General features: G+C 44.6%; 1 protein-coding gene across 6 annotated transcripts in view; it reads left to right on the top strand.

Annotated features, from left to right (window-relative positions):
* DNASE1L3 (deoxyribonuclease 1L3) overlaps positions 1–26,393 on the top strand; it is a 79,309-nt gene extending 52,916 nt beyond the window's left edge. For 4 of the 6 annotated variants that reach the window (XM_068253741.1, XM_068253739.1, XM_068253737.1 and 1 more), the window contains 4 exons: positions 3,053–3,165; positions 15,553–15,710; positions 16,797–16,893; positions 25,812–26,393. In XM_068253741.1, coding sequence (XP_068109842.1) covers positions 3,053–3,165; positions 15,553–15,710; positions 16,797–16,893; positions 25,812–25,958 — 515 coding nt within the window. In that variant the 3' untranslated portion in view covers positions 25,959–26,393. Of the gene's footprint in view, positions 1–3,052; positions 3,166–15,552; positions 15,711–16,796; positions 16,894–18,206; positions 18,419–25,811 lie in introns of those variants that run through there. The other 2 variants (XM_068253740.1, XM_068253738.1) reach the window with 1 other exon arrangement.
* Positions 26,394–27,193: the final 800 nt, after the last annotated feature.

Here is a 27,193-nt window from a genome sequence, read left to right as displayed (position 1 = left end):
TGTCATTTCTTAACTTAGCTAGTTCCTGTTCTACCGCAGAAATGAAGTTACTGAGAGTGGCATTCATGCTAAACGGGGGAAATTTAGTGGATCTGTTCCGCAGACTGCACTCCAAACAGGGACGGTATCCCAGGGGGACCAAAGGAGGTCCACCCAATGCAAGGGCAACTGACCCCTCAGGATCGGAGTCAGATCATACATTTTCAAGATCCTGTAGAGCTTAAAGATCTTCTTCCGACCAAACTAAGCTGGAAAATGGGGTGGTTGGTGGTTGTGGCCTGTTAACGTAGAGGGACTGTAAATCTGTAATCTCATAAACGTCAGTATTTCGGGTAGGGCAAAAGCCCAATCCCTTTGATAACAGGGCAATGACCCTCTCAGGGATCATTTCACCTGTTAAATTAACGACCTGTAGGTTGGTGCTTGCTGCCACAGTCTCCCCTACTATTCCGGATTCTGTTCCTCCAATATCAACTGCTCTAAAAAAAGCCACTGCTGAAGAAGAGGATGAGGACATATCGTATTATCCCTGTGCAAAAAAACTGATTCAGCCCACAGTAATTCTAGTTCCTGTACAGCAAAAACATCACCAGATGTCAGAATTCATGCTCATCCCTACTCAGGGTATGGCAGCCCATATAAGTTACAGACATTTCCCCTTTATACCAGTTTGGAATGAATATGAGGAGATTAAATAAAGGTGATATTCCTGTTACTTCGGTTGAGCTTTTGTGTTTACTTCTTTGGCTATTTTAATTTCATGGTTGTAGATTGCCATGACCATGAAGAGTTTCTGCATGTTTGAGACCATTGTCTATTTATTTCTCTCTTTTAATGGACTAAGAACTGCCGCAGATTAATAAAATGCATACAATCAGTGGCTGTTGTATCTATCCCCAATAACCACTGTTAAATGATTAATGATCTAGCTCATGCACATTTTTTATCAGGATTTCATAAAAATAAAGCTAATAAATTAACAAAACTTTTTTGCAATGTGAAAATCAAAAGAAAAATAAGTTAGATCCAACTAGACACCCTTTTCTATTCTGCAAGAGATCCAATCACTCCTACACAGTAATGTTGCTTTTTTTTTTTTTTTTTAAACAATTTTTATTGGGGTACAAAAATATAAACAAGATAAAATCACAGTTTATACAAAATGTCACACATGTTTGTGACCCAAAAAAATAGACTCCACATTTTTTCATTTTCTGCAAAGAATTTTAAACAGCAGCATAGATGTGTAGGTGCAGCCACTAAGGTGATTATCCGATGGTATACAGATGTACGCAAATAACATCAAAGGTGATCCCATAAACAGTCATAGAGATACCGTAGAGTTCAGGCCCTTTAAGGCACTTTTTCTTGAAACCCTACATAAGACATGTAACTGGTTTGCAGAATGGATATTCATCACAATAAGAGTTCTGAGAAGAAAACAAAACAACATAAAATAGAACAAAACTATATACACTTACGGTATACCACCCCTTTAAGAAGTTCCTCTCACCTCTCTCCCCATCCCCAGGACACATTCTTCAATATCCACCTCAGTCCTATAAGCAATCACATACAACTAAATTTCCAGTCTCCCCCCAAATACCCCCCTATTTTTTGTGTTAAATACCAAGTGGTACTTAATGGCTACAATCTGTTCTCTCTAGCATTCCTTCTCCATATATGCCTTCCAAGTCTTAAAAAACTTCTTTACTGAATGCTTTTCTCATTCTATATTTAAGCTCTCCACATGCATCAAATAGCCAAGCCTTTCCTTGAGTGTATCTCTAGTGGGATTCACTGGTGAAATGTTGCTTGTTTTAATAAAGAAGATTCTAACAGTTGGTTTACACAAGGTCCTCTGCTGGACCAGATAGGAGCAGACCAACAGACATGCAGAATGGCCCCATGCTTTCCTATGGGCCTGTTCACACAGTCCCTTTTCACTGGATAGCTTTGTCTATTGCAGTATTGCAATATGTTGGTGGAGGAAGCATAGCCATATCTGATGGAACAGACAGTGCAAGCTCTCTCAACAGACTACTGGAGTGGGTACAGCACGTCAGGTAAACCATCTCCTCTGTCCAAGTGTGAATCGACCGTTAGGCATTTTACATGTAAAAGTAATCTTCTTACTTTAGCAAACAGTCTAGCTAATTGACTATTTTTTACAGATTATATATTGTTTGTACATGCATGTTTTTTCCTAGAATATCCGGGTAAACATAAACATGCATTGTAGGTTGCTAACAAATAGTATTTAAGGCCTTCTTCCCTGTTGGGTCAGGGATGGATTTAGATGGCTTCTTTAACCCTTCTTGTGGTTTTCTTCTCTGCCCATAATGGGCACCTCACCATTCTTGACAGAATGACCTTTCTACCTGAAGTACAAGTAGACTACAGACTTTTGGTTTACAGTTTCTACTCCTATGTCGGGCCATGCACTTTATTTAGGGTTTACTTTCCTTTTCCAAAGTACAAATCTCTGCACTCCTCAGTACATGGGACCACAAGCAGCAAGTTGCTTTGCTTGTGTCCATCGTGCTGGATTCTTGCAATGTACAAGTTAATGCCTCATTATGTTTGGTTTTGAAGAAATAGGATTGCAAGGTTTGAGCCTCCTGAATTACTCTGCCACGCCAACTATGCAGGGTGTAACTATGTTGCCCTTTGATTTCTGATTGTCTCCTCTGTTCCCTAATCTGTTATTTTCTTCCGACCTTGCTGTTATTTTTACAAATACCCAGCCTGGGAAGCCACAACTATGAAATAAAAATCTTGAGGATGAAATGGTAAATTTAGAGCCTTTGTGAAAATAAAAATTGAAAGTTCTGGCTGCAAGTTTGACTTCTGCCAAAACCAGTCTATCCATTGGCTTCCACTAACTAGGGAAACATTCTGTGACATGCAGTTATAAGAAATGTCTGTGAACAAGGACTTTAAGAACTTATACTACATTAATTGTATACTTTAATATGTCATACAGTATGTGATATATGGATGCCACATTAACCACAATATACAGTTTCTCCTTCTCTCTTCCATTTTCAAGATGTCAAAGACTTTGTAATTATTCCCCAGCATACGGATCCTGATGACGCCGTCCGTGAGATCGATGAACTCTATGATGTTTTTCTGGATGTCAAACATAAATGGAACATTGAGGTTAGTTGTGGTTATTTCGGTGCTTTTCCTGGATGAAATATTCATAAACCATTTTTTGGATAAGGCAGATAGCAAAAACTTACATGAAAAAAAACGAAAGACAATGGAACAGAGTAAGTCTGTTTGATGATTAGCATATTTTATTGCAAGGGTTCCTATTCATGCTCATTTAAATAATATAGAATTGCATAGCAGTTAGTAAGACCATTACTTGTTAGAATACTTTTCATGTTTATTTGTGTGGGAGAGCAGAGAGGGATGCCACTGATGTTTAGAAGCCCTTTCTTGTCATATGCATTCCTGGAGGCTGCCCTGAAAAGAGGCCAACATCTAAAGATTGTGTTTAAGTTGAGTGTGTAGTTTGTTTTCTTTTTTTCATCTCATTTTGTTGCTTATGATATCTGATGCCTTTCATTGGCATTTTTGATTGAAAATTCAATAAAAATTCCCATTTAAGGAAGAAAAAAAATGATTGTGTTAGAAGGGTTGTTGTATGTATGTTTTTTAACTGGAAGAATGGAGATCCTCAAACCTGAGACCACATTAATAAATGTGAACAGATATGGAGCCTAATTGGCAAGCACAGCTAGGATCAGTCTAGAGCATCATGGGACATGATACTTCCTCCTTCCTCCGTCCTTCACAGTCTCCAAGATGGTGCTGGATGCTGTCACTACGTTTGATGTTTCGTGGAAGTCTTGCTCTATTGTGAAACTTGAGGCGGCAAGGTATCTGTTTTAAAGAGTTGGCTTTTTTCTTCAGTCGGACAGACGAGCAGCTGCAGGAGTGGTTGCAAGTCTGTCGCTGCCACTGCCATCTCCATTCCTTTCACTGCCGCTGATACAGGAACAAGGACGTCTCTACAGCGGTCCTAGCTGATTAAGCCCCAGCTTCCTGACTTTAACTTTACTTTTTGCTGGAAAGGTATACAAGTGGTTTTATGCTTCCTCTATAGCATACATTTAAAGGTGCTATGCTGGCAGTAAGGATGGGCTAAACTGAAGTTTATTTTATGTATATTTTGCAGCTATGGAAGATTCTACCTCTAGAAATTCTGCTCGTTCATCGAAGTAGGGAGGTGCAGAACACTCCTCTGTTTACTTTGGTCACGGGTGATCCCTTGAAATTTTATATACTATATTGCATGGGGGTAGAGGGTAAAAAGAGAGCTATTCCCTCAATTTTTATCTATTTTTGCTGGCTTTCTTTGTGCGAAATAGGCATATGCCTTTTTGTTTTTATTGTCTCCACAGTCTGTGTAAGGGGAACATGAAAGACACAGGGCTTCTAAAAGTCACCAGTCTACAGCAAAAAGGCAGCATTTCTATTATTAATGACTTATAAAGCACCAACATATTCTGTGGCGCTGTACAAAATAACAAACAAACATAGGGTACAAAATAGTACAGCCAATGGTATACACGAATATACAAAATACAGACTTAGCACAAAATGCAGAATCAGTACATAATACAGAATTGATAATTACAGTGAAAAAAGTAACATGAATAAAGCGTGAAACAAATTCCAAGACACAAAAGGGTTAGAGAACCCCACCCTTGTGAGCTTACAATCAAGATTAAGATCTAGGAAGAGACAATCCTGAGGACATCAGAATCAGAATCCTTTTATTTCGCCAAGCATGAGGGGACATGCCCGGAATTGTTTTTGGCACAATACAATACAATACAATGGCTCCGGAAGAGTGCATAGAAAGAGGAAGGAGGAAAGAGAAAGAGAGAGTGCATAGAAGGCAAAATCAGATTAATACAACATTGTAAAAAACATTTAAATCCCAGTGTGTACCTACGATGTCGAAAGTCAGTTAGTCTTGTGGGCTGGTCGGCTGTTCAGCCGTAGCGCCGCCGGCCTCGCCGCTCGTTGACGTTTGCTTTGATGGTAGAATGTGGAGGGAGTTTAGGAGGTTGACTGCCGAGGGGAAGAACTAATTCCTAGGTCTCGTGGTTTTAGTGGAGATGGCTCGTAGTCTCCGTCCCAAGGGCAGGATCCTGAAGTAGCGGTGGCCAGGGTGTGAGGAGTCATTTGCAATCCTCAGTGCCCTGGTTTTTAGTCTTTTGCTGTGTAGTAGGGCAAGTGGGGGGAGGGGGCACCCAATGATCCTCTCTGCTGACCTGATGACCCTCTGTAGTTTGTTCCGATCATTGACAGTGGCACCAGCATACCACACCAAGATGGAGGAGCAGAGGATCGACTCAATGGTGGCGGAGTAAAAGTTGGTTAGAATTTCTTGAGTCATGCCGAACTTTCTCAGCTGGCGAAGGTAGAAGAGTCTCTGTTGTGCTTTATGTTGGGTGGCAGTGATGTTGGGCTTCCAGCTGAGGCCACTGGAGATGGTAGTGCCTAGAAGCCGGGTGCAGGGCACTCTGGTTACCTCCGTGCCGTCAATGTAAATTGGGGGTGGGGTGGGAGCAGCCTTCCTGAAGTCGATTAATAGCTCCACGGTCTTTGCTGTATTGAGCACCAGCCTGTTCTCCTTGCTCCAATTGCAGATTCTCTCCACCTGCTGACGGTACTCCTGGACATCATCCTTGGTGACAAGGCCGATGATGGTGGTATCATCAGCAAACTTGATAACCTTGACAGAGTCTGCCTCGGACCTGCAGTTGTTCGTGTAGAGGGAGAACAGCAGTGGTGACAGTACGCAGCCTTGGGGAGCTCCTATGTTCGTGGTCGCAGCTTGAGAGTGGATATCGCCCAGTCTGACGACTTGGGACCTGTTGGTAAGAAAGTCTGTGATCCAGAGTTGTAGACTTGGGTGGACTCCAAGTGCAGCTAGGACCCGTTGGAGAATACGTGGACAGATGGTGTTAAAGGCCGAGCTGAAGTCCAAAAGTAGTATCCTAGCGTAAGTGTCCGGCCTATCAAGGTGGTCGTTGATGAGCTCTAGGCAGATATTGATTGCTAGTAGTTAGAAGAAGGAACAGCGCTGGGCACTCAAGTTGATGCTTAAGGTTTATTTACCACAGGTACAAACAGACATTGCAGGCAGAGGGAGAAAAAAGAGGTCTAACAGCCGTTTCACGAGCCTATAGCTCGCTTCCTCAGAGACCAACATTAGCACCGAACATGTCCCATATTTATATTATACATTTACTCACCGCCAGCCAGTCCGTTCAATGGGCGTGCACGAACGCGCCAGGCGCCGCAGTGTTACAAGTCCCGCCCCTTCCGGGTGCGTGTCGGGCCACCGCCGTCCAATCAGGACCTTCGGATTCAGCCCAATCAGGGACCTAGGCTTTCGCCCAATCCGCTTGCCCAGCCGCTACTACGTAGATCAGGCTGGCGGCTTGTAAATAAGGAAGGAGCCGGGGAACGTTGCCATGGAGACACAGACCGCTACTGAATACAGCGGTTTCTGTGCAAAAGCTTTTTCTCTCCATCAAGTTGCATAAATATCACCCGAACTCCAGGGATTCATGTTCTGCAGGAGAAACAAAAAAAGAAGAAAAGGAACATAAGATTAATTGCATTTAAAACATTCTATATGTTATACAAAAAATACAAAGAGTTACAAAGCCTGGTAAAATCAATCATAAAAACAATGAGGCATTCCCCATCCGGCAGACCCCATAAAGCCCCGGAAAAAAGAAGACATCCTAGCAGCACTCAGCAACAGCAAACTTAATATTGTTCAAGGAAGCAATACAGCTCATTTCTTTCATTGAGTCCAAGTCGCCCACAGGCTTTTGATCGTGAAATGAACCTGGCTTCTTCCTGCCTTAACAACCTTTCATGATCTCCTCCTCTATGTGGGGTGTCCATGATAAGCCATTAGTGACCTTTCGCAGACCTAAAACCATTGGCGATATGCTGGTACAGAGTGAGTTCAGGGAGGAGAAACAACTGGATTGGCTCACCAGATCTAGACCGACAGGAAATTTTAAGTGTGGAAATTGTAACCACTGCTCCCAATTTATTCCAGGAAAGGAGGTCATCCTGGGTGGGGAGAGATTTAAAATCGAAGATTTTATACACTGTCGGTCTAAGTTTGTGGTGTATGCTGTATTATGTCCCTGTAACCGCTTCTATATAGGCATGACAACTCGCCAGATGTGTAAAAGGTTTCAGGAACATGTTGCATCCCTTAAGTCTAAGAAGGGGGCCGGGCGGTTGATCGATCATATGTGGGAGGAACATGGAGGTGTAAGGGGAAGACTGTGCTTCCTGGGTCTAAAAATTGTGGACACCCCACATAGAGGAGGAGATCATGAAAGGTTGTTAAGGCAGGAAGAAGCCAGGTTCATTTCACGATCAAAAGCCTGTGGGCGACTTGGACTCAATGAAAGAAATGAGCTGTATTGCTTCCTTGAACAATATTAAGTTTGCTGTTGCTGAGTGCTGCTAGGATGTCTTCTTTTTTCCGGGGCTTTATGGGGTCTGCCGGATGGGGAATGCCTCATTGTTTTTATGATTGATTTTACCAGGCTTTGTAACTCTTTGTATTTTTTGTATAACATATAGAATGTTTTAAATGCAATTAATCTTATGTTCCTTTTCTTCTTTTTTTGTTTCTCCTGCAGAACATGAATCCCTGGAGTTCGGGTGATATTTATGCAATTTGATGGAGAGAAAAAGCTTTTGCACAGAAACCGCTGTATTCAGTAGCGGTCTGTGTCTCCATGGCAACGTTCCCCGGCTCCTTCCTTATTTACAAGCCGCCAGCCTGATCTACGTAGTAGCGGCTGGGCAAGCGGATTGGGCGAAAGCCTAGGTCCCGGATTGGGCTGAATCCGAAGGTCCTGATTGGACGGCGGTGGCCCGACACGCACCCGGAAGGGGCGGGACTTGTAACACTGCGGCGCCTGGCGCGTTCGTGGATGCCCATTGAACGGACTGGCTGGCGGTGAGTAAATGTATAATATAAATAAGGGACATGTTCGGTGCTAATGTTGGTCTCTGAGGAAGCGAGCTATAGGCTCGTGAAACGGCTGTTAGACCTCTTTTTTCTCCCTCTGCCTGCAATGTCTGTTTGTACCTGTGGTAAATAAACCTTAAGCATCAATTTGAGTGCCCAGCGCTGTTCCTTCTTCTAACTACTAGTATTGATGTCTATGCTGTGAGCACCAAGTCCAGCTTTGGAATCCAGGTACTGTGCAGCAGCCTGTTGGGTGCCGGCGATTTCTGGAACACTCTCCTTCCTTGTAGATATTGATTGCGTCCAGGGCCGCCATCAGAAATTTTGGGGCCCCTCACACAACATCAAGCCTGGGCCCCCCTACAGACTGCTGTGCACGCCCAGTACAGTGCCCCAGTATAGCCAGTATAGTGCCCCAGTATAGCCAGTACAGTGCCCCAGTATAGCGCGCCAGTATAGTGCCCCAGTATAGCTAGTATAGTGCCCCAGTATAGCCAGTATAGTGCCCCAGTATAGCCAGTATAGTGCCCCAGTATAGCCAGTATAGTGCCCCAGTATAGTGCCCCAGTATAGCCAGTATAGTGCCCCAGTATAGCCAGTATAGTGCCCCAGTATAGCCAGTATAGTGCCCCAGTATAGCGCGCCAGTATAGCGCCCCAGTATAGCTAGTATAGTGCCCCAGTATAGCCAGTATAGTGCCCCAGTAGTGCCCCAGTATAGCCAGTATAGTGCCCCAGTATAGCCAGTATAGTGCCCCAGTATAGCTAGTATAGTGCCCCAGTATAGCTAGTATAGTGCCCCAGTATAGCCAGTACAGTGCCCCAGTATAGCCAGTATAGTGCCCCAGTATAGTCAGTATAGCGCGCTAGTATAGTGCCCCAGTATAGCGCGCCAGTACAGTGCCCCAGTATAGCCAGTATAGTGCCCCAGTATAGCTAGTATAGTGCCCCAGTATAGCCAGTACAGTGCCCAGTAAAGCCAGCACAGTACCCCAGTATAGCCAGTATAGTGCCCCAGTATAGCCAGTACAGTGCCCCAGTATAGCCAGTACAGTGCCCCAGTATAGTCAGTATAGCGCGCTAGTATAGTGCCCCAGTATAGCGCGCCAGTACAGTGCTCCAGTATAGCTAGTATAGTGCCCCAGTATAGCCAGTACAGTGCCCAGTAAAGCCAGCACAGTACCCCAGTATAGCCAGTATAGTGCCCCAGTATAGTGCCCCAGTATAGCCAGTACAGTGCCCCAGTATAGCCAGTATAGTGCCCCAGTATAGTCAGTATAGTGCCCCAGTATAGCCAGTATAGTGCCCCAGTATAGCCAGTACAGTGCCCCAGTATAGCCAGTACAGTGCCCCAGTATAGCCAGTACAGTGCCCCAGTATAGTGCCCCAGTATAGTCAGTATAGTGCCCCAGTATAGCCAGTATAGTGCCCCAGTATAGCCAGTATAGTGCCCCAGTATAGCCAGTACAGTGCCCCAGTATAGCCAGTACAGTGCCCCAGTATAGTCAGTATAGTGCCCCAGTATAGCGCGCAAGTATAGTGCCCCAGTATAGCCAGGATAGTGCCCCAGTATAGTCAGTATAGTGCCCCAGTATGGGTAGGTGGTGCTCGTCCCCGCCGCTGTTGTTACCTTAACAGCGGCGCTCTCCCCTCTCCGGCGCGTACTTTCCAGCAGCATCTCCCGGCTGCTCTGTGTGAGGCGGCAGGAAGCATGGCAGCGGCTTCCTGTAACGGTGATCTGTATCGCCGTTACTATGGGAACCAAGCCATGCTTCCTGCCGCCTCACACAGAGCAGCCAGGAGATGCTGCTGGAAAGTACGCGCGGCGGAGAGGGGAAAGCGGTCGCTGCTAAGGTATTAACAGCGGCGGCCGCTGGGGGAGGGGACGTGGGAAAAGACCTCTCAGGAGGTTAATGCCTGGGGGGGGGGCCCCGAGGCTGCGGGCCCTAGGCCCGCCCCGGGCCCGTGACGGCAGTCACGCTTGTACCCCCCTGATGGCGGGCCTGATTGCGTCATCAGTGGACCTGTTTGCTCTCTATGCAAACTGAAAGGGGTCTAGGAGTGGTGACGTGGAGAGCCTGAGGTGGGCCAGGACTGCGCGCTCCATGGTTTTCATGATGATGGATGTCAGGGCCACGGGCCTAAAGTTGTTCAGTTCGGTGACCCCTTGTTTCTTAGGCACAGGTATGATGGTAGACTTCTTGAAGCACATCGGGACCTTGCCTTCCCCTAAGGACTTTGTGAAGATAGCAAAGAGGATAGGAGCAAGCTGCCTACAGCAGGTTTTCAGGCACGCTGGAGATACTCCGTCGGGGCCGGGGGCTTTCCTGGCGTTTAGGGTTGATAGGAGGCGCAGGACATCGGCTTCGCTCATCACCATGGGAGAGGGCAGTCTCAGAGCGTTGTCAGCAGGGCATGGAGGTGGGATAGGTGGTACCTGGTTCTCCTCCGGTTCTTCCTGATTCTCGAACCTGCAGTAGAATCTGCTGAGTTCTTCTGCTAGTATCGGGCTGGGTGTTGCATGCTGGGTTTGGGGCTTGTAGTTTGTGGCTCCCTTCAGCCCCTTCAATATCGCGCGAGAGTCGTTTGAGCGTAGGTTAAGTTTGATTTTCTCGGTTATTTGGGGTCTTCAAGACATTCGGCTAGAAGATATCAAAGATCTAGAAGTCCCTTATTTAGCATAGACAAAGGACAGATATTTAAAAATCCAGAAGGTTCTCTTAGTTGGTCCTGTGCTCAACCTGCCCTACCAGACAAATTGGTCTATGAATCATGTTTTGCAGAATTGGGAAAGGATAAAGAGGGATATAGCCAACAAGTGTAGCCTATATCCAGCAAGCAGTAAAAGACACTTTCAGAAGATATTAGTGGCCACAAAGGCCAAACTTCAGCCACTATACAACCTAAAGTGGTGGAACAAAGAGCAGATTTTCCTCCTATAGGTTTTTACTTTACTTTAGTTCTCTCTTTTCTTACTGCAACAGTGTGGTTGAACCCAATAAATATTATCCACATCTTGGTAAGCAAACTAATGTTTTTCCACTAATGAGAGTAATTAAAGATATTGGCCCATAAACAATTAACTTTTTCTCCTGAGTTATCGCATAGAAGATAATTTTCATCTTCTCTTTGAAATAACTTTTCACCATTTCACAATTGAAAAAAGTACCCAAAAGTAAGTGAAAAAGTACTAACAAAATGATTTTGAGTATTTTCTTTCTTGCTGGCACTTTATGTCAAGGTGTGAAGACATCACCTAGGAGAAAACTCAGGAGAAATAGTAAATTGCATATGGGCCATTATCGTTAAAGTTGTATGCCCTTAATGAGGAGGATGCAATACTTTTGAAATCAGCTCCAGTGACTGATGCTTCTATAATAAGATTAGCTAGATATGTAACTTTACCTAAGGATGATGCTGTCTCATTCAAAGATGCCCTTGATCGAACAGTAGATTCAGACATTAAAAAGGCATTCCTGGCTGCGGGAATAGCCTGTAAACCATCTATCGCACTTACATCCTTGGCGAAGGCAATTAAAATATTCTGGGTAGATGATATTGAAACTGCAGTAAATTCTGAAATGGAAAACACTTAGATTATTAGAGCTTTTACATGTACTAAACTGGCAGGTGATTATATTGGTGAAGCAGCATTGATGCAATCAGATCCTCTATGTTGCACTGTGTGATAGCAAATCGAACCATTTGGCTAAAGCCTTGGTCAGAGGATGCTTCCTCAACAAATATTTGAAGCAAAATTCTTAACGATGGAATTCATTTATTTGGTTCAGAAATGTAACTAGACATTTTTAAAGTCACTAGTGGAAAATCGGGCCTGATCCCCCAGGATCGTAAACCCTGTCAATGTTGTCAACAAAGTTTCCGAATACTTTTCTCTCCTACATTCCAACAAAAAACCCAAAAGCCTACAGATCAGGCAATCAGTTTAACTGAAATTGAAGAGGAACTCAGCCATCCTTTTTAAAGCAAACAGAAATCTTCTTCTGGGTCTCAACAACCCCAGAAACCCTTTCGAAGGTGTGTCCACCCAAATCTTCTTAGTAGGACTAAAACTGTTCAGAAAAATGTGGGTGGAGAAGGTCAACGACTTTTAAGTTCAGAAAAACCTCAAGCACTGACACAGTTGGGGTTTCAGGAGGAAGCCACCATTATCTCGATTTGTGGTTACATTCCCAGTGCTCAAGTAAAAAAGGCAAGTTTTAATAAATTATGTCCAGAATCTCTTGGTCAACAAAGCAATCATTCATGTATAAAGAAGGCATCTACTCAAAGGAATCTATTCACCTCTGTTCTTGGTTCCCCAAAAAATCAAGGTGATGGCGCCCAGTACTAGATTTAAAAAATTCTCAACAAGTTCATAAAGATTAATCATTTCAAGATGGAGTTGCTTCAGATCTATCATTCCTATGATCAGAATAAATGATTGGATGTGCACGGTAGATCTTATAGATGCTTATCTTCATGTTCCAATCAGAAAAAGGTTTTAGAAATATCTCAGATTCTGTGTGGACGGTCTTCATTTCCAGTTTCAAGCCCTTCTATTCAGCCTGTCTACAGCACCAAAACCTTTTTCCAAATGACTGCTTCCAGTTATCGCCAGTCCAAGTGAAAAAGGTCTGAGGGTATACCACAACCTAGACGACATTCTTCTCCTGAGTCAAAATCTATCCATAGTTCTGGGTCACCAGACAATTCTTCTAAAAACCTTACAGGATCTAGGTTGGCTAGTGAACATTCAAAAGAAGCATTTGACCCCTTCTTAAGACATTATATTCTTCGGCCCCTTCTTAAAGGGACTCCGAGCAGTGCAGAAACTATGGAAAGATGCATATCATTTTAAAGCTCTCTTTCTCCTCTTTCCAATGATATATAAACCGCCGCCCAACACCTTTTAGTTTTCGCTATTTTCGCGATTGAAATTGCCGCGGCCGCGATTTCAATCACGAAAATAGAGAAAACTAAAAGGCGTAGGGAGACGATTTAGGTGTCGCCAGAAAGAGGAGAAAGAGAGCTTTAAAATGATATCCATCTTTCCATAGTTATATTGTATTACACAGGGCGACTTTTTCCTAAAGTCAGCAGCTCCATTCTGCTGAATGGAGCTGCTGACACTGGGGAAAGTGTCGTCCTGTGTAATACAAGTAACTATGGAAAGATGGATATCATTTTAAAGCTCTCTTTCTCCTCTTTCTGGCGACACCTAAATCGTCGCCCTACGCTTTTTAGTTTTCTTTATTTTCACGATTCAAATCACGGCCGCGGCAATTTCAATCGCGAAAATAGCGAAAACTAAAAGGCATAGGGCGGCGGTTTATATATCATTGGAAAGAGGAGAAAGAGAGCTTTAAAATGATATGCATCTTTCCATAGTTTCTGCACTGCTCGGAGTCCCTTTAAGACATTATACTCTTCGGAGCAAGGCAAAACAAGATTTCTCTTCCAGCTCACCAAATGGAGGCCATAATCCACAAAGTCAATTATGTCCTTTCACAAACTTGGTCATTGTCAGCCAAATGTCTCAGCTTATTGGGAACATTGTTAGCGATGATCCCCCTGGTGAAGTGAGCTCATTGGAATATCAGATCTCTTCATTTCCTGTAGGTGTGGGACAAAGTTACAATATTCCAGAATATAGTTTTTTTCTCAACAGGTAAAGAATCCTCTCCTTTGGTGGACATATCCTTCACACCTAATACGTTTTCATCAAATTCAGCCTCAACTTCCAATTGTTACTTCAGATGCTAGTCTCATGGGCTGGGGGGGGGGGGGTCCATTGCTAATCAATGACGGTACAACAGAAATGAAGAATATCTCAAGGCAATGTGGCCTTTGAATATTCTACAAATGAGAGGAACCTTTCTGGCACTCAAGGTGTTTGCATACCACATACAGGGAAAATCAGTTCACCTAAGAATACACAATACCACAACAATGTTCTACATAAAGAGACAAGGGGGGACAAGGAGTGCTCAACTCCTACAAGAAACCAGTCATATTATGAGATGGACACAGAAGAATCTGTTGCATTTATTGGCACTTTATCTTCTAGGTCCCCAGAATACAATCGTACATCATCTCAGCAGACATTTCATGAAAAATCATGAATGGTCATTGAATCACCAAACTTTTGAAAAAAAGATTGTTTAGAAGTGGGGTACTCCTCAGATAGACCTTTGGGCTTCTCCAGAGAATGCAAAGCTACCAACCTTCTTTCCCAGATATCATCATCTATCTTTAGTAGGAGTGGATTATCTGTCCCAGCAAGGGAATTTCAATCTAGGCTATAAATTCCCTCCTTTTCCTTTGATCCCAAGATTTCTACAGTAATTACAAACTGAATTTTGCACAATCATAGCTATTCTGCCTAACTGGCCACAAAGACCATGGTTCACCTTAGAGATGGAGCTCAGTGTCAAAAAATCTTTCATACTTCCTGTGAAGCACAACCTGATAACCCAATCAAATCTTTTGTACCCAGACATCAGCAAGTTAAGTTTGATGGCTTGGAAGTTGAGAGGGAAAACTTGTTAAGCCTAGTCTGTCCTGGAGTAGTATAAACTATGTTGAAATCTAGAAAGCCATCTACTAATTCCACATATCACAGAACATGGGAAACATTTAGACATTTCACAGGTGATGCAAGTTTTGATGCAAAAGCCCCTCAGGTACATAATAGTCTTGATTTTCGGGAAGTCGGGAATCGATAAACAGCTTAGCCTTTCAGCAGTTAAAGTACAGACGTCTGCCATATCAGCATTAATCTATCAAATGTGGGCAGAGTATCCTTTAGTAGCACAATTTATTCAACGGGTACAAAAACTACGTCCGCCAAGAAAACCATTCTTTCCTCAATGGCATCTGTGTGTGATATTGGATGTGTTAGCTTCTCCTTCATTTCATCCAGTAGACTCAGCATCCATTTCTCAAGTTACATTTAAGACTGTTTCTAACAGCCATTTCTTTCACAAAGAGGGTCTCAGACCTGCAGGCTGGGTTGTACCAAAAGCTAACTAGGATTTTCTCCAGACAGAATTATGATATGTCCAGTTCTGTTAGGTCTTAGATTATTAAATTGATTTTCTCTTTTGCATTATAACACTCCCTTGTTTATAATTTATTACTGTATATCCTATTGGTGTGCCTTCTGTAATTTTCCTTTCTTGGCGCAAACCAATAGCAGCATACAAATCCCACCCTCCTTGTCTATTCAAGGCTTCATTTTTTACAAGAATGGCCTGGGGTGTGGATTCTTTTAATTTATTAATGAGCTGTCTTATCGGGTGTCTGGGGCAGAGTTACACCCATTGGTACGCCACCATTAGTTTGCAAAAGGAAAGGAACATACCAAAGGTAAGTAAATCAATTTTCCAGTTTGATCCCGTAAGTCTCTGGTCTTTGTAATGTGGCTTCACAGCAGAAAGCTGTAAGTTGCTGGAGCTCCCTGAGTTACAAAAGCCACCAATTGATATTACGTTTTTATGCTCTCTCTAGAACATTATTCTCATGGGTGACTTCAATGCTGCCTGCAGTTATGTTCGCAAGAAGCACTGGAAAGACATTCGCCTGAGGACCAATCAAGAGTTTGTCTGGTTAATTGGGGATAAAATAGACACAACAGTGAAGAAAAGCACCAACTGTGCCTATGACAGGTAAGTCTGGGTACAGTAATATTAGTGGTTGGACGTGCAAGCACAATCTAACCACTCATTGGGTAGTTGCAGCCAGTGACTGCTTGCGGTTCAGCTATAGACAAGAACACGTTTTTACATTTATTGCATGTTTCTTACAGTGAAGGAGTCAAGGCCAGATTTATACTTTTTCAGCCCCTAGGCCGAATATGTTGAGTCTCCCCTTCCATGTGTAGCAGCGCCCCCCCCCCCATTCCATGTACAACCACCTCTCCCATATGTAACATCCATGTACTGCAGCCCCTCCCTTTCTATTACAACGGCCCCTCCATTTCATGTACAACGTGAACAGTCTGCGTCTGTGCAGTACGCTCTCGGTGACGTCAGCAGGAGCGGGGACGAGGCCGCGCAGGCGCAGTGGTTTGTGACATTAATTCCTGAAATGAGCCAGTGAAGGGGACTGAAGGATCGTTTTGTCCCGGCGCAGGCACAGGACGTCTGGGGTGACCGTTAGAAGCCCCAGGCAAGTTCAACTCTTTTTCCCCCTACCCACCTTATAGTAGTCCTTGAAATCAAGTTACTCTCAATCCAAGGTTCTACTGAATGGTAATATCTCATGTCAAAGTTCACCTACAGCAATACTAAACGTACCTAGGTGTTCCCCTGGGTGAGATAAATTGAATTTCAGAATGTTATGTTTGTCACCAGAACAGGAGTTTGGGTTGAGTCTGCCAATAGGCACTACCATGATGGCAGTTGTCACAAGTAGCATTCCACCTACATTTGTTATGGGACAGGAGGTGAAGGGAAATGCCTTCTATGGTGACACTAGAAAAACAGAATCCTGACAAAAGATCTCACTATTTCTTAGTAAAATCTTAAAAACTGTTAAAGTTTAAAGTTAAGCTCTGGAAAGTAGCCACTTACACAATTATTTATAGGTACAGACTAACCAGCAAGCTCATGGTGACCCAGAACTCATTGGAGTGTGTAAGGGACTACAATGGTCCTAAAAGCCCCCTTACTAATGTATTTATAGTACATTGAGAAAAACTTTCCCCTGCGTAAAATATGTCTAACGTGTCATGCTGTGATTGGTCATTTCAGAATTGTGCTCCATGGTGAGAAACTGATCAGCTCTATGGTGCCAGACTCTGCCACTGTGTTTAATTTCATGTTGGAGTACAAATTACCAGAGGAAAAGGTAAGCAGCAGTGGCATAATAATATCCACAGTCAGGGCACTGCTGACACTTGCTGAAGACATGCATGCATTTGGCTGTATGTATTTCAATACCATGACACAAAGGGAGATGTAAGGTGTATGAGAAGTCTTGAACGCCAAGTGGTTTACTATTGTCATCATTTGATGTAGGCTGAAGTTTTTCTAGAGTGAAATTAAAATAGAATATTCATTTACCAAAAAAGGTGTGCTGTGCTAAATATATACAGTATATCGGGCATTATTATCTGCTCATATTCAGCCAAATGCTTCAGAACTCATTGGACGGGACTTCACAGTGTAGATCAGCCTTTCTCAACCTTTTTACCTTGGAGGAACCCTGTAAATAACTTTTGGATCTCAAGGAACCCCTGCAAACAATTTTTTGGTCTCGAGGAACCACTGCATTTATTTTTTAGGAGGCATGGTCTTTAACTAGGTTAGGCTGCTAATTTCACTATCTCCTATTACACTGCCACTCATTATACTGTCTCCTGACCCCCAAGTTAGTGCTTCTTGTTACAGTACCACCTATTATAGTGTGTTCTATTATACTTCCCCCATGATGGGATAAAATGCCAAGGAACCCCTGCAGAGTCCTCAAGTAACCCTGGGGTTCCAGGGAACCCTGGTTGAGAAAGCCTGGTGTAGATGGACAATGACTCAAAGCATACTGCAAAAGCAACCAAAGAGTTTTTAAAGAGAAAGGAATGGAAAGTTATGCAAAGGCTAATTCAATCACCTGACCTGAATCCGACTGAGCAAGCATTTCACTTGCTGAAGACAAACCTGAAGGGAAAATGCCCCAAGAACAAGCAGGAACTGAAGACTGTTGCAGTAGAGGCCTGGCAGAGCATCACCAGGGATGAAACCCAGAGTCTGGTGATGTCTATGCGTTCCAGACTTCAGGCTGTAATTGACTGCAAAGCATTTGCAACCAAGTATTAAAAAGTAAGAGTTTGATTTATGATTATTACTCTGTCCCTTTACTTTGGTCCCTTCCCTTAACAAGTGGGAGGCACATATGCAAACTGTTGTAATTCCTACACAATTCACCTTATTTGGATGTAAAAACTCCTCAAATTAAAGCTGACAGTCTGCAATATATATATTTTATTTTACAAAAATGAATTTACACTTTGAATAATTGGTAAACCAAATGTCCAATTCAATGTGTGCATTAAAGTAAGCAAGTGTGAGCAGGCTCTAAACTTAATGCAAATACTGTAGGCTTCACTTACTGTAATGATACATTGAATGGCATGTACAGTAGTCATCTATGCGGTCTTCTTGCAGGCTCTGGAGGTTAGTGATCACTTCCCAGTGGAGTTCCAACTACGTGAGTCTAAAAGCTTTGCCCGCAGAACAAGCCCAAGACGCTTACAGGGAATGTGATGTTTTCTGTACATGGTGGAATTATGCTCATGAATAAAAGAGTGGAATATTCAAGAAACTTTCTTTTTATAAGTATATAAGGCTATAATAAATACTTATGGTTCAGCTCAAAAATGTCTCCTGCCATGATTTTTTAAGACCAAGCTCAGCTGAACTCTTTATTAAATCCATGACCTTCCTTTCACTACTCTATAGGTAATGGTGTAATATTGCCTGAACAAAAGACTGCGTACTCTAATTTTGGTGGGAGCTGCTACAGAGAATTAGAACTTTAAAATCCTTGGCTCCCAGTGTTGTGCTGTGCTCTGGAAGTGGAGGCTAATGATGTTGGGGGGACACCTGAACACACGGTAGATTCCTGACTGAATGACCATTACGTCGGGTCCAGGGGTGATGGCAACCTGTGCATCGTTTAGTGGTTGGATAGTGTACTGGTTTTTGCCTCTGACACAGTAGATCTGGGTTCAAATCTCATCTCTTCCTGTGTTCAGTAAGCCTGCACCTATTCCGTAAGGAGACCTTGGGCAAGACTCCCTAACACTGCTTCTGCCTACTGAGCATGCCCTAGTGGCTGCAGCTCTGGCACTTGAGTCCACAAGGTGAAAAGTGTGATATAAATGCTCTTTGTCTACGTCCTCTATATTTTATTTATTTATTGTATTTATAAAGCGGCAACATATTACGCAGCGCTCTATAGTTGAAGTATCATTTTTTTAAAAACATTTTTATACAAATATTGTAGATGTGAGTTAAGTTGCAGTCAAACCATCCATTGTTGTATTCTCAGTCTCATTTTCACACAGAACCACTTTAGGGGTGATCCAGAAACAATGCAGTAAACTGCGGTACCCTCCATACAAAATACCAGCAGGTACCACAGCTTACTGAATGGAACATTAAGGCCTTTTGCACACTGGCATTGTGAACCTGCATTGCAGGACTCTTTCTTACCACAAGTTTCCGCGACTGCAATGTAAGTCAACGGAGCCTTGCAGAGTTAATGCTATGCGATGCGCTGGGAGCATCTGACATGCAAAGTCTGCAGCGCGTTACCTCATGAACCTCACTTACTGCTAGGATCATACAGTAATGCAAGTCAATGGGGGACACAGGCAGTGTGCATGAAGTGAGCCTGGTGTGGCGCACATGTGCGGACATCAGGAATTCCAGTGCCCAGCATGGAGTGCATCATTAGCCAGGGGGTGGGAATATGCAGATGACCTCACACCAGGTTGCATAAATACAGTGTAAAGCCGGTCTAAAAGAAACAAGAGGAATATGGCTCAGCAACACTGTTTAATTAATTGTTAAGGTACAACATTTTTGCACTAATTATGAAAAGACATTACCTTGTAGAAAAATAAATTGATACAAAACTTTGCTCACACAATTAAATATTTTTAAATTTGGAAATTCAGTAGCAGAGCGGCAACGCAAGTTGACCCCTGCAAGCGGCATCGCAGCTATGGCCTGTGAGCCGCATGGAATGAACTGTAGAGAGCTTTGGGGGCCACATTTGGCCCCGGGACAGACTTTGGACATGCCTGCAGTAAAGGTAGCAAAATTCTTAACCACTTGCCGACCGCACGCTTATACCGTGCGTCAGCAAAGTGGCAGCTGCAGGACCAGCGACGCAGTATTGCGTCGCCAGCTGCAGGCTGATTAATCAGGAAGCAGCCGCTCGTGCGAGCGGCTGCTTCCTGTCAATTCACGGCGGGGGGCTCCGTGAATAGCCTGCGGGCCGCCGACGGCGGCTCGCAGGCTAAATGTAAACACAAGCGGAAATAATCCGCTTTGTTTACATTGTACGGCGCTGCTGCGCAGCAGCGCCGTAAGGCAGATCGGCGATCCCCGGCCAATCAGCGGCCGGGGATCGCCGCCATGTGACAGGAGACAGCCTGTCACTGGCTGCACAGGACGGATAGCGTCCTGTGCAGCCCGGATCTCCAGGGGGGGCCAGGTAGGAGAGGGAGGGGGAGGATTTCGCCGCGGAGGGGGGCTTTGAGGTGCCCCCCCCCGCAACACCCGGCAGGCAGGAGCGATCAGACCCCCCCAGCACATCATCCCCCTAGTGGGGAAAAAAGGGGGGGGCGATCTGGTCGCTCTGCCTGCACGCTGATCTGTGCTGGGGGCTGCAGAGCCCACCCAGCACAGATCAGCTAAAACAGCGCTGGTCCTTAAGGGGGGGGGGGGGGGGGTAAAGGGTGGGTCCTCAAGTGGTTAAAGGGGGACTGAAGAAAGAGGTATATCTGCTGCATGCTTGTTCAGGGTCTATGGCTAAAAGTATTAGAGACAGGGGATCAACAGGATAGCCAGGCAACTGGTATTGCTTAAAAGGAAATACATTTGGCAGCCTCCATATCCCTCTCCCTTCAGTTGTCCTATAAAAGAGTTACAACAGCCGTTAACGCCACCAGAGTAGTTCAGTGAAACTTCTGTAGATATACAGTGATGGTATTAAGTCATTAATGGCACAGCCACGCTTATTAACCTAGATAGATGTTACGTATTACTTGTTTAAAGATTAAACAATAGTTTTATGTGTTAAAAGACAGTGAGCAGCATTGTGCAGAAAGAGAACTAATCATCAGAGAAACCAGTTCTCTCTGTATAATCCTTCCTGTAACAGTAGCTGCCACATCTACTTCCGCTTCAAATATCCTGCAACCATATGTATACTATAGCGCAAAACAAACTGTATAACACATTTTACGAGGCAGTGAAAGCAGTACAGAAACAGATCTTGTCTTTTATTGCTGTGACCAGCAAACTGAAATCTGGTTCCCATATGTGTCTGCGGTCAGCACTACCTAAATCAGAACTCAAAAAGGAATGTAATTTTATCTTTTAAATCTGATTGTTGTCTGCAGGGCCAGATTTCTACTTTTTACCGCCCTAGGCCAACTGTCAACCACCCCTTCCCCCAACTTGTACTATACTATTAGGACATGAAAAAGAAAGAACACAATATGGGAGAGTTAGGAGTGGAAAAGATAGGGAGCACAAGATGGGAGAGGAAATGACAGGGAGCACAGGATGGGAGAGGAAAAGACAGGGAGCACAGGATGGGAGAGGAAAAGACAGGGAGCACAGGTTGGGAGAAGAAAAGACAGGAAGCACAGGATGGGAGAGGGAAAGTCAGGGAGCACAGGATGGGAGAGGAAAAGACAGGAAGCATAAGATGGGAAAGGGGAAGATGGGAGAGGGGGGAGAGGAAAAGACAGGGAGCACAGAATAGGAGAGGGGGAGAAGAAAATGCAGGGAGCACAGGTCGGGAGAAGGGGGAGAGAAAAATGCAGGGAGCACAGGAATGGGGGGGGGGGGGGACGCAGGGAGCACAGGATGGGAGAGGGGGAAAGGAAAACACAGGGAGCACAGGATGGGAGAGGGGGGAGAAGAAAATACAGGGAGCACAGGATGGGAGAGGGGGAAAGGAAAACACAGAGAGCACAGGATGGGAGAGCAGAAAATGCACGGAGTACAGGATGGGAGTGAGAGGAGAAGAAAATACAGGGAGCACAGGTTGGGAGAGAATGGAGAGGAAAATGCAGGGAGCACAGGTTGGGAGAGAATGGAGAGGAAAATGCAGGGAACACAGGTTGGGAGAGAATGGAGAGGAAAATGCAGGGAGCACAGGATGAAGGAGGGGGGAGAGGATAACGTAGGGAGCACATGATGGGAGAGGGGGGAGCGGAAAATACACGGGGCACAGGATGGGAGAGCAGAAAATGCAGGGAGCACATGATGTTAGAGGGGGAGAGGAAAATACAGGGGGCACAGGATGGGAGGAAACCGCAGGGAGCTCAGAGTGGGAGGGGATGGGGAGGAAAATGCAGGGAGCACAGGATGGGAGTGGGGGGGCGCAGGGAGTACAGGATGGGAGAGGGGGGAGGAAAACGCAGGGAGCTCAGGATGGGAGAGGAAAATGCAGGGCGCACAGGATGGGAGAGAATGGAGAGAAAAATGCAGGGAGCACAGGATGGGAAAAGAAAAAGCAGGGAGCACAGGATGGGAGAGAATAGAGAGGAAAGTGCAGGGAGCTCAGCAAAGTAAATAATGGAGAGGAAAACACAGAAACACAGGGAGCTCAGGATGGGAAGGGGGGGGGGGGGGGGGAGAGAAAACGCACGGAGCTAAGGTTGGGAGAGGAAAATGCAGGGAGCTCAGGATGGGAGAGAATGGAGAGGAAAACGCAGGGAGCTCAGGATGGGAGAGAATGGAGAGGAAAATGCAGGGAGCTCAGGATGGGAGAGAATGGAGAGGAAAACGCAGGGAGCTCAGGATGGGAGAGGAAAACGCAGGGAGCTAAGGATTGGGGAGAATAGAGAGGAAAGTGCACAGAGCTCAGGATGATAGATAATGGAGAGGAAAATGCAGGGAGCACAGGATGGGAGAGAGTGGAGAGGAAAATGCAGGGAGCACAGGATGGGAGAGAATGGAGAGGAAAATGGAAGGAGCTCAGGATGAGAGATGTAAAGAGAGATTGGAATAGAAAACAAGATAGGAAAGAGGGGATAGGAAAAAAAGAGGGGAAAAAAAAACACAAGGGGCCATACGCAATTCACGTTTTCACCTGAGTTTTCTCCAAGGTGATATTTTCACAACCTGTAAGTAAAATGCCTTTTAAACCATCAGCAAGCAATAAAACGCTTAAAATAATTTTGATAGTACTTGTTCACGTACTTCTTGGTACTTTTTCCACTACAAAATATTAAAAAGTTATTTTAATCGTAGATGAAAAATGATCTCCTATTCTCCTAGGTGATATTTTATTAACTTGTCATAAAATGCCTTTTGAGCCCGCAACAAGCAAGAAAATACTCAAAATAAATATGTTGGTACCTTTTCACCAACTTTTGGGTACTTTTCCATTTGAAAAATGCTGAAACTTTAGTTTAAAGAGAAAATGAAAATGATCTCCTAGGAGATAACTCAGGTGAAAAAATGAATTGCAGATGTGCTAAGGTGTGAGAGAGGAGAGGAAAAAAGAATCATTAGGCAATAGAGCAGTCACGTTTAGACAGGGCATTCCACAACAGGGGGCAAGTCCGCAGTGTCAGCTTATCTAAATTGCAGCTATCTGTCTGCAATCATCATTATTGTTTTCTTAAGCTGGCCATACACTGGCCCGATTTACCGCCGTTTCGACAGCAGATTCGATCACTGGGATCGAATCTGCTGCCAATCGTTCGCGCTACAGGCCGAATTTCGATTCATTTCTTCCGATCCTATCGATCGCGCCGTGCGGAAAATTACCGTCGATCTTTACCCGCGGGTAAAGAGCGCATCGCTAGCGGCGTTCGAGTGCCCGACGCCCGACGCAATAGAGCCCGCATACATTACCTGCTCCGCCGGCGCGACTGCCCCCGCTAGTCTCCGCTCTTCTCCGCTTTGGTCTCCGGCATGCCTTCACTTATTCCTGCCTGGCAGGAAGTTTAAACAGTAGAGGGCGCTCTACTGTTTAAACTTCCTGCCGGGCAGGAAGAAGTGAAGCATGCTGGAGCCGGAGACCAGAGCGGAGAAGAGCGGAGACGAGCGGGGGCAGTCGCGCCGGCGGAGCAGGTAATGTATGCGGCGGGGGGGAGCGGCGGCAGCAGCACCACCACCACAACAGATTGTGATCGGTTTCAGGCTGAAATCGGTTCACAATCTGTTTGCAGTAAAGGTAGCCATACGATCCCTCTCTGATCAGATTCGATCAGATAGGGATCTGTCTGTTGGTCGAATCTGATGGCAAATCGACCAGTGTATGGCCACCTTTACTTGTAACTTGTACTTGTCCCAGGTCACTTCACAGCATGAACAAATGTTCCGACTTCAGCACTCTAATACTGGGGATACACGGTACATTTCCCCCTTATCAATCGAGCTGCTGATGGCTCGATTGATAATTTCCAACAGGTCCGATGACCCCGCTCGATCTCCGCGGGCGGACAATAGCGGGGTATCGAGCGGAAGATAAGGAGCGCCCGCGGGGACGAGCGGGAATCGATCCGGATGGCGGCGGGGACACGGCGGGGGTCGACCCGTGTATTCCCAGCATAAGGCCCCGTTCACATCTAAAATCGCAAAATGCGATTAGCGCAGTAAAAATCACTGGACACTTCCTCGAATCAGAGTGATCGCGATCAGCGCTTTACTAAGCACTGTATTGCGATCGCTCCAGAATTGCAGCAAAAATGCTGCAGGTAACGAGTTTTGTGATTGGCGCTAAGCGCAAAACGCCCATGATCGGCACCAATCGCGGCAGTGAGAACACTAAACACTCAAAATCCAGGCAGACGTCGGTGCAGGCGGCAGGCAGAGGGTAGTCCAAATCCAGACAGACGGTGCAGGCGGCAGGCAGAGGGTAGTCAAAATCCAGGCAGACATCGGTGCAGGTGGCAGGCAGAGGATAGTCAAAATCCAGGACAAAGTGGTGTACACATGAGAAGTGGAACGAAAATCATACATGATTCCAAATTTTTTTTACAAATCAATAACTGCAAAATGGGGTGTGCATAATTATTCAGCCCCCTTTGGTCTGAGTGCAGTCAGCTGCCCATAGACATTGCCTGATGAGTGCTAATGATTAAATAAAGTGCACCTGTGTGTAATCTAATGTCAGTACAAATACAGCTGCTCTGTGACGGCCTCAGAGGTTGTCTAAGAGAATATTGGGAGCAACAACACCATGAAGTCCAAATAACACAGCAGACAGGTCAGGGATAAAGTTACCGTATTGAGAAATGTAAAGCAGGCTTATGCTACAAAAAGATTTCCAAAGCCTTGAATATCCCACGGAGCACTGTTCAAGCGATCATTCAGAAATGGAAGGAGTATGGCACAACTGTAAACCTACCAAGACAAGGCCGTCCACCTAAACTCACAGGCCGAACAAGGAGAACGCTGATCAGAAATGCAGTCAAGAGGCCCATGGTGACTCTGGACGAGCTGCAGAGATCTACAGCTCAGGTGGGGGAATCTGTCCATAGGACAACTATTAGTCGTGCGCTGCGCAAAGTTGGCCTTTATGGAAGAGTGGCAAGAAGAAAGCCATCATTAACAGAAAAGCATAAGAAGTCCCGTTTGCAGTTTGCCACAAGCCATGTGGGGGGCATAGTAAACATGTGGAAGAAGGTGCCCTGGTCAGATGAGACCAAAATGGAACTTTTTGGGCAAAATGCAAAACGCTATGTGTGGCGGAAAACTAACACTGCACATCACTCTGAACACACCATTCCCACTGTCAAATATGGTGGTGGCAGGACCAAGTATGTAGAGTCCTGACATAATGGTTATAGATCCACTATGAAACATTTTATTAATTGTAATTCTAAAAATGTTATTTATTTGGTTACATGCCATGCTTGCTCTCTCCAATATGTAGACTGTACCACTAGGACACTTAGGGCCAGAATTTCTGAGCACTTTTTGGGAGCCAGCTGGTCTACCCAGAATATCTCCAATGTTGCAAGACATTACCGCACTATACATGGTGGTGATATGTCTGGCTTTTCTTTCCAGGGCATTGAGAAGGTTTTTCTGCCCAGGAGAGGAGGATACCTACATGCTATGATTCGAAAAAGGGAAGCACTCTGGATTTTCCGTCTTGGAATCAGATCACCAAACGGACTTAATGCCAGGTGGGACCTAGCCTTGGTTACAGGATGATGTGACTATTACAGTTGTATGTCTGTGTTAACGGACGTTTTTGTATATACTTGTGCCCAATGGCATACATGTTTATATTGGCGGACGTTTTGTATGTATTTTTTCAGAGTTCTATATATGTACAAGCCATGTATGTCATCATTTATTTTTCTTATGTATTTTTTGCTCCTTTGTTTTTAACTCTGCTGTTTGGTTTTAAAAAAGTATTGTACATTTTGGGGATGTGTACAGTGCCTGGTGGGATGTGGCATTCATGGCTTTTTCCCTCCCTTCAGTGGGTGGGGTTATGTCCCGCCTCTCACTGTCCCATTCCCTTTTTAAACCTTACTCGGAAGGCTGTAAAATGACTATGATTAAGGACCTAGCATCCGAAACATGTTAGTCAAGTGCTTTTCTTTGTATCTGGATATGTCCTGAATAAATATATCAATTTATCGATTGTGGAGACATTGGTGCGGACCTTCCTTTCCTGTCTAGACTATGATGTAGAAGCTTGAAAAGAGGTGCCAAAATAGGATAAAACAGTGTTAAAAACAGTTTTAAAGAGGAGGTAGTGGTGAACTTACCTCCCCAGTAGCCTGCTTGCCTCTTTTTATGTCCCCATCCAAGTAGTAAATGAGATCACAGCTATGGATTCCTGTTATTGTATTGAGCAGCATATCCAACACTGTGCGGCACTGTGTACAAAAATGTAGCCATATATTTAATGCCAAATATTGCAAGATGTGGGGCCTGATGTGGAGAGCTCTGTCACTCCTGGGATGAGATGAACAGGAGAGTGAGGAGTAGGCTAGGGAAAGGATAACTAGGATCGCTTGCAACATTGTGGGGGTTGCAAGTAGCGATTGGCCCTGGATTTTAGGGCCCCATCGTGAGCGCCAGACCCTAAAGCAGATACTATGACTACTATAGTGCACCCTGTGTCACTGTCCACAACTGCAAAGTATGTGAAAGTGTCTGTAAGAAGTGTCCAGGTGTGTGCAGTGCAGTATCCTGTCACTGAGGCCGAACATGGGATTCTACACAGTATAGTGTGGGCTACCCTTCTAAGTACAGGGAGTGCAGAATTATTAGGCAAGTTGTATTTTTGAGGAATAATTTTATTATTGAACAACCACCATGTTCTCAATGAACCCCCAAAACTCATTAATATCAAAGCTGAATATTTTTGAAAGTAGTTTTTAGTTTGTTTTTAGTTTTAGCTATTTTAGGGGGATATCTGTGTGTGCAGGTGA

This window comes from Hyperolius riggenbachi, chromosome 9 (assembly GCF_040937935.1).
Source record: "Hyperolius riggenbachi isolate aHypRig1 chromosome 9, aHypRig1.pri, whole genome shotgun sequence".
NCBI lineage: Eukaryota > Metazoa > Chordata > Amphibia > Anura > Hyperoliidae > Hyperolius > Hyperolius riggenbachi.
Note: the sequence above shows the minus strand (reverse complement) of the source record. Positions and strands in the feature narration are given on the sequence as shown.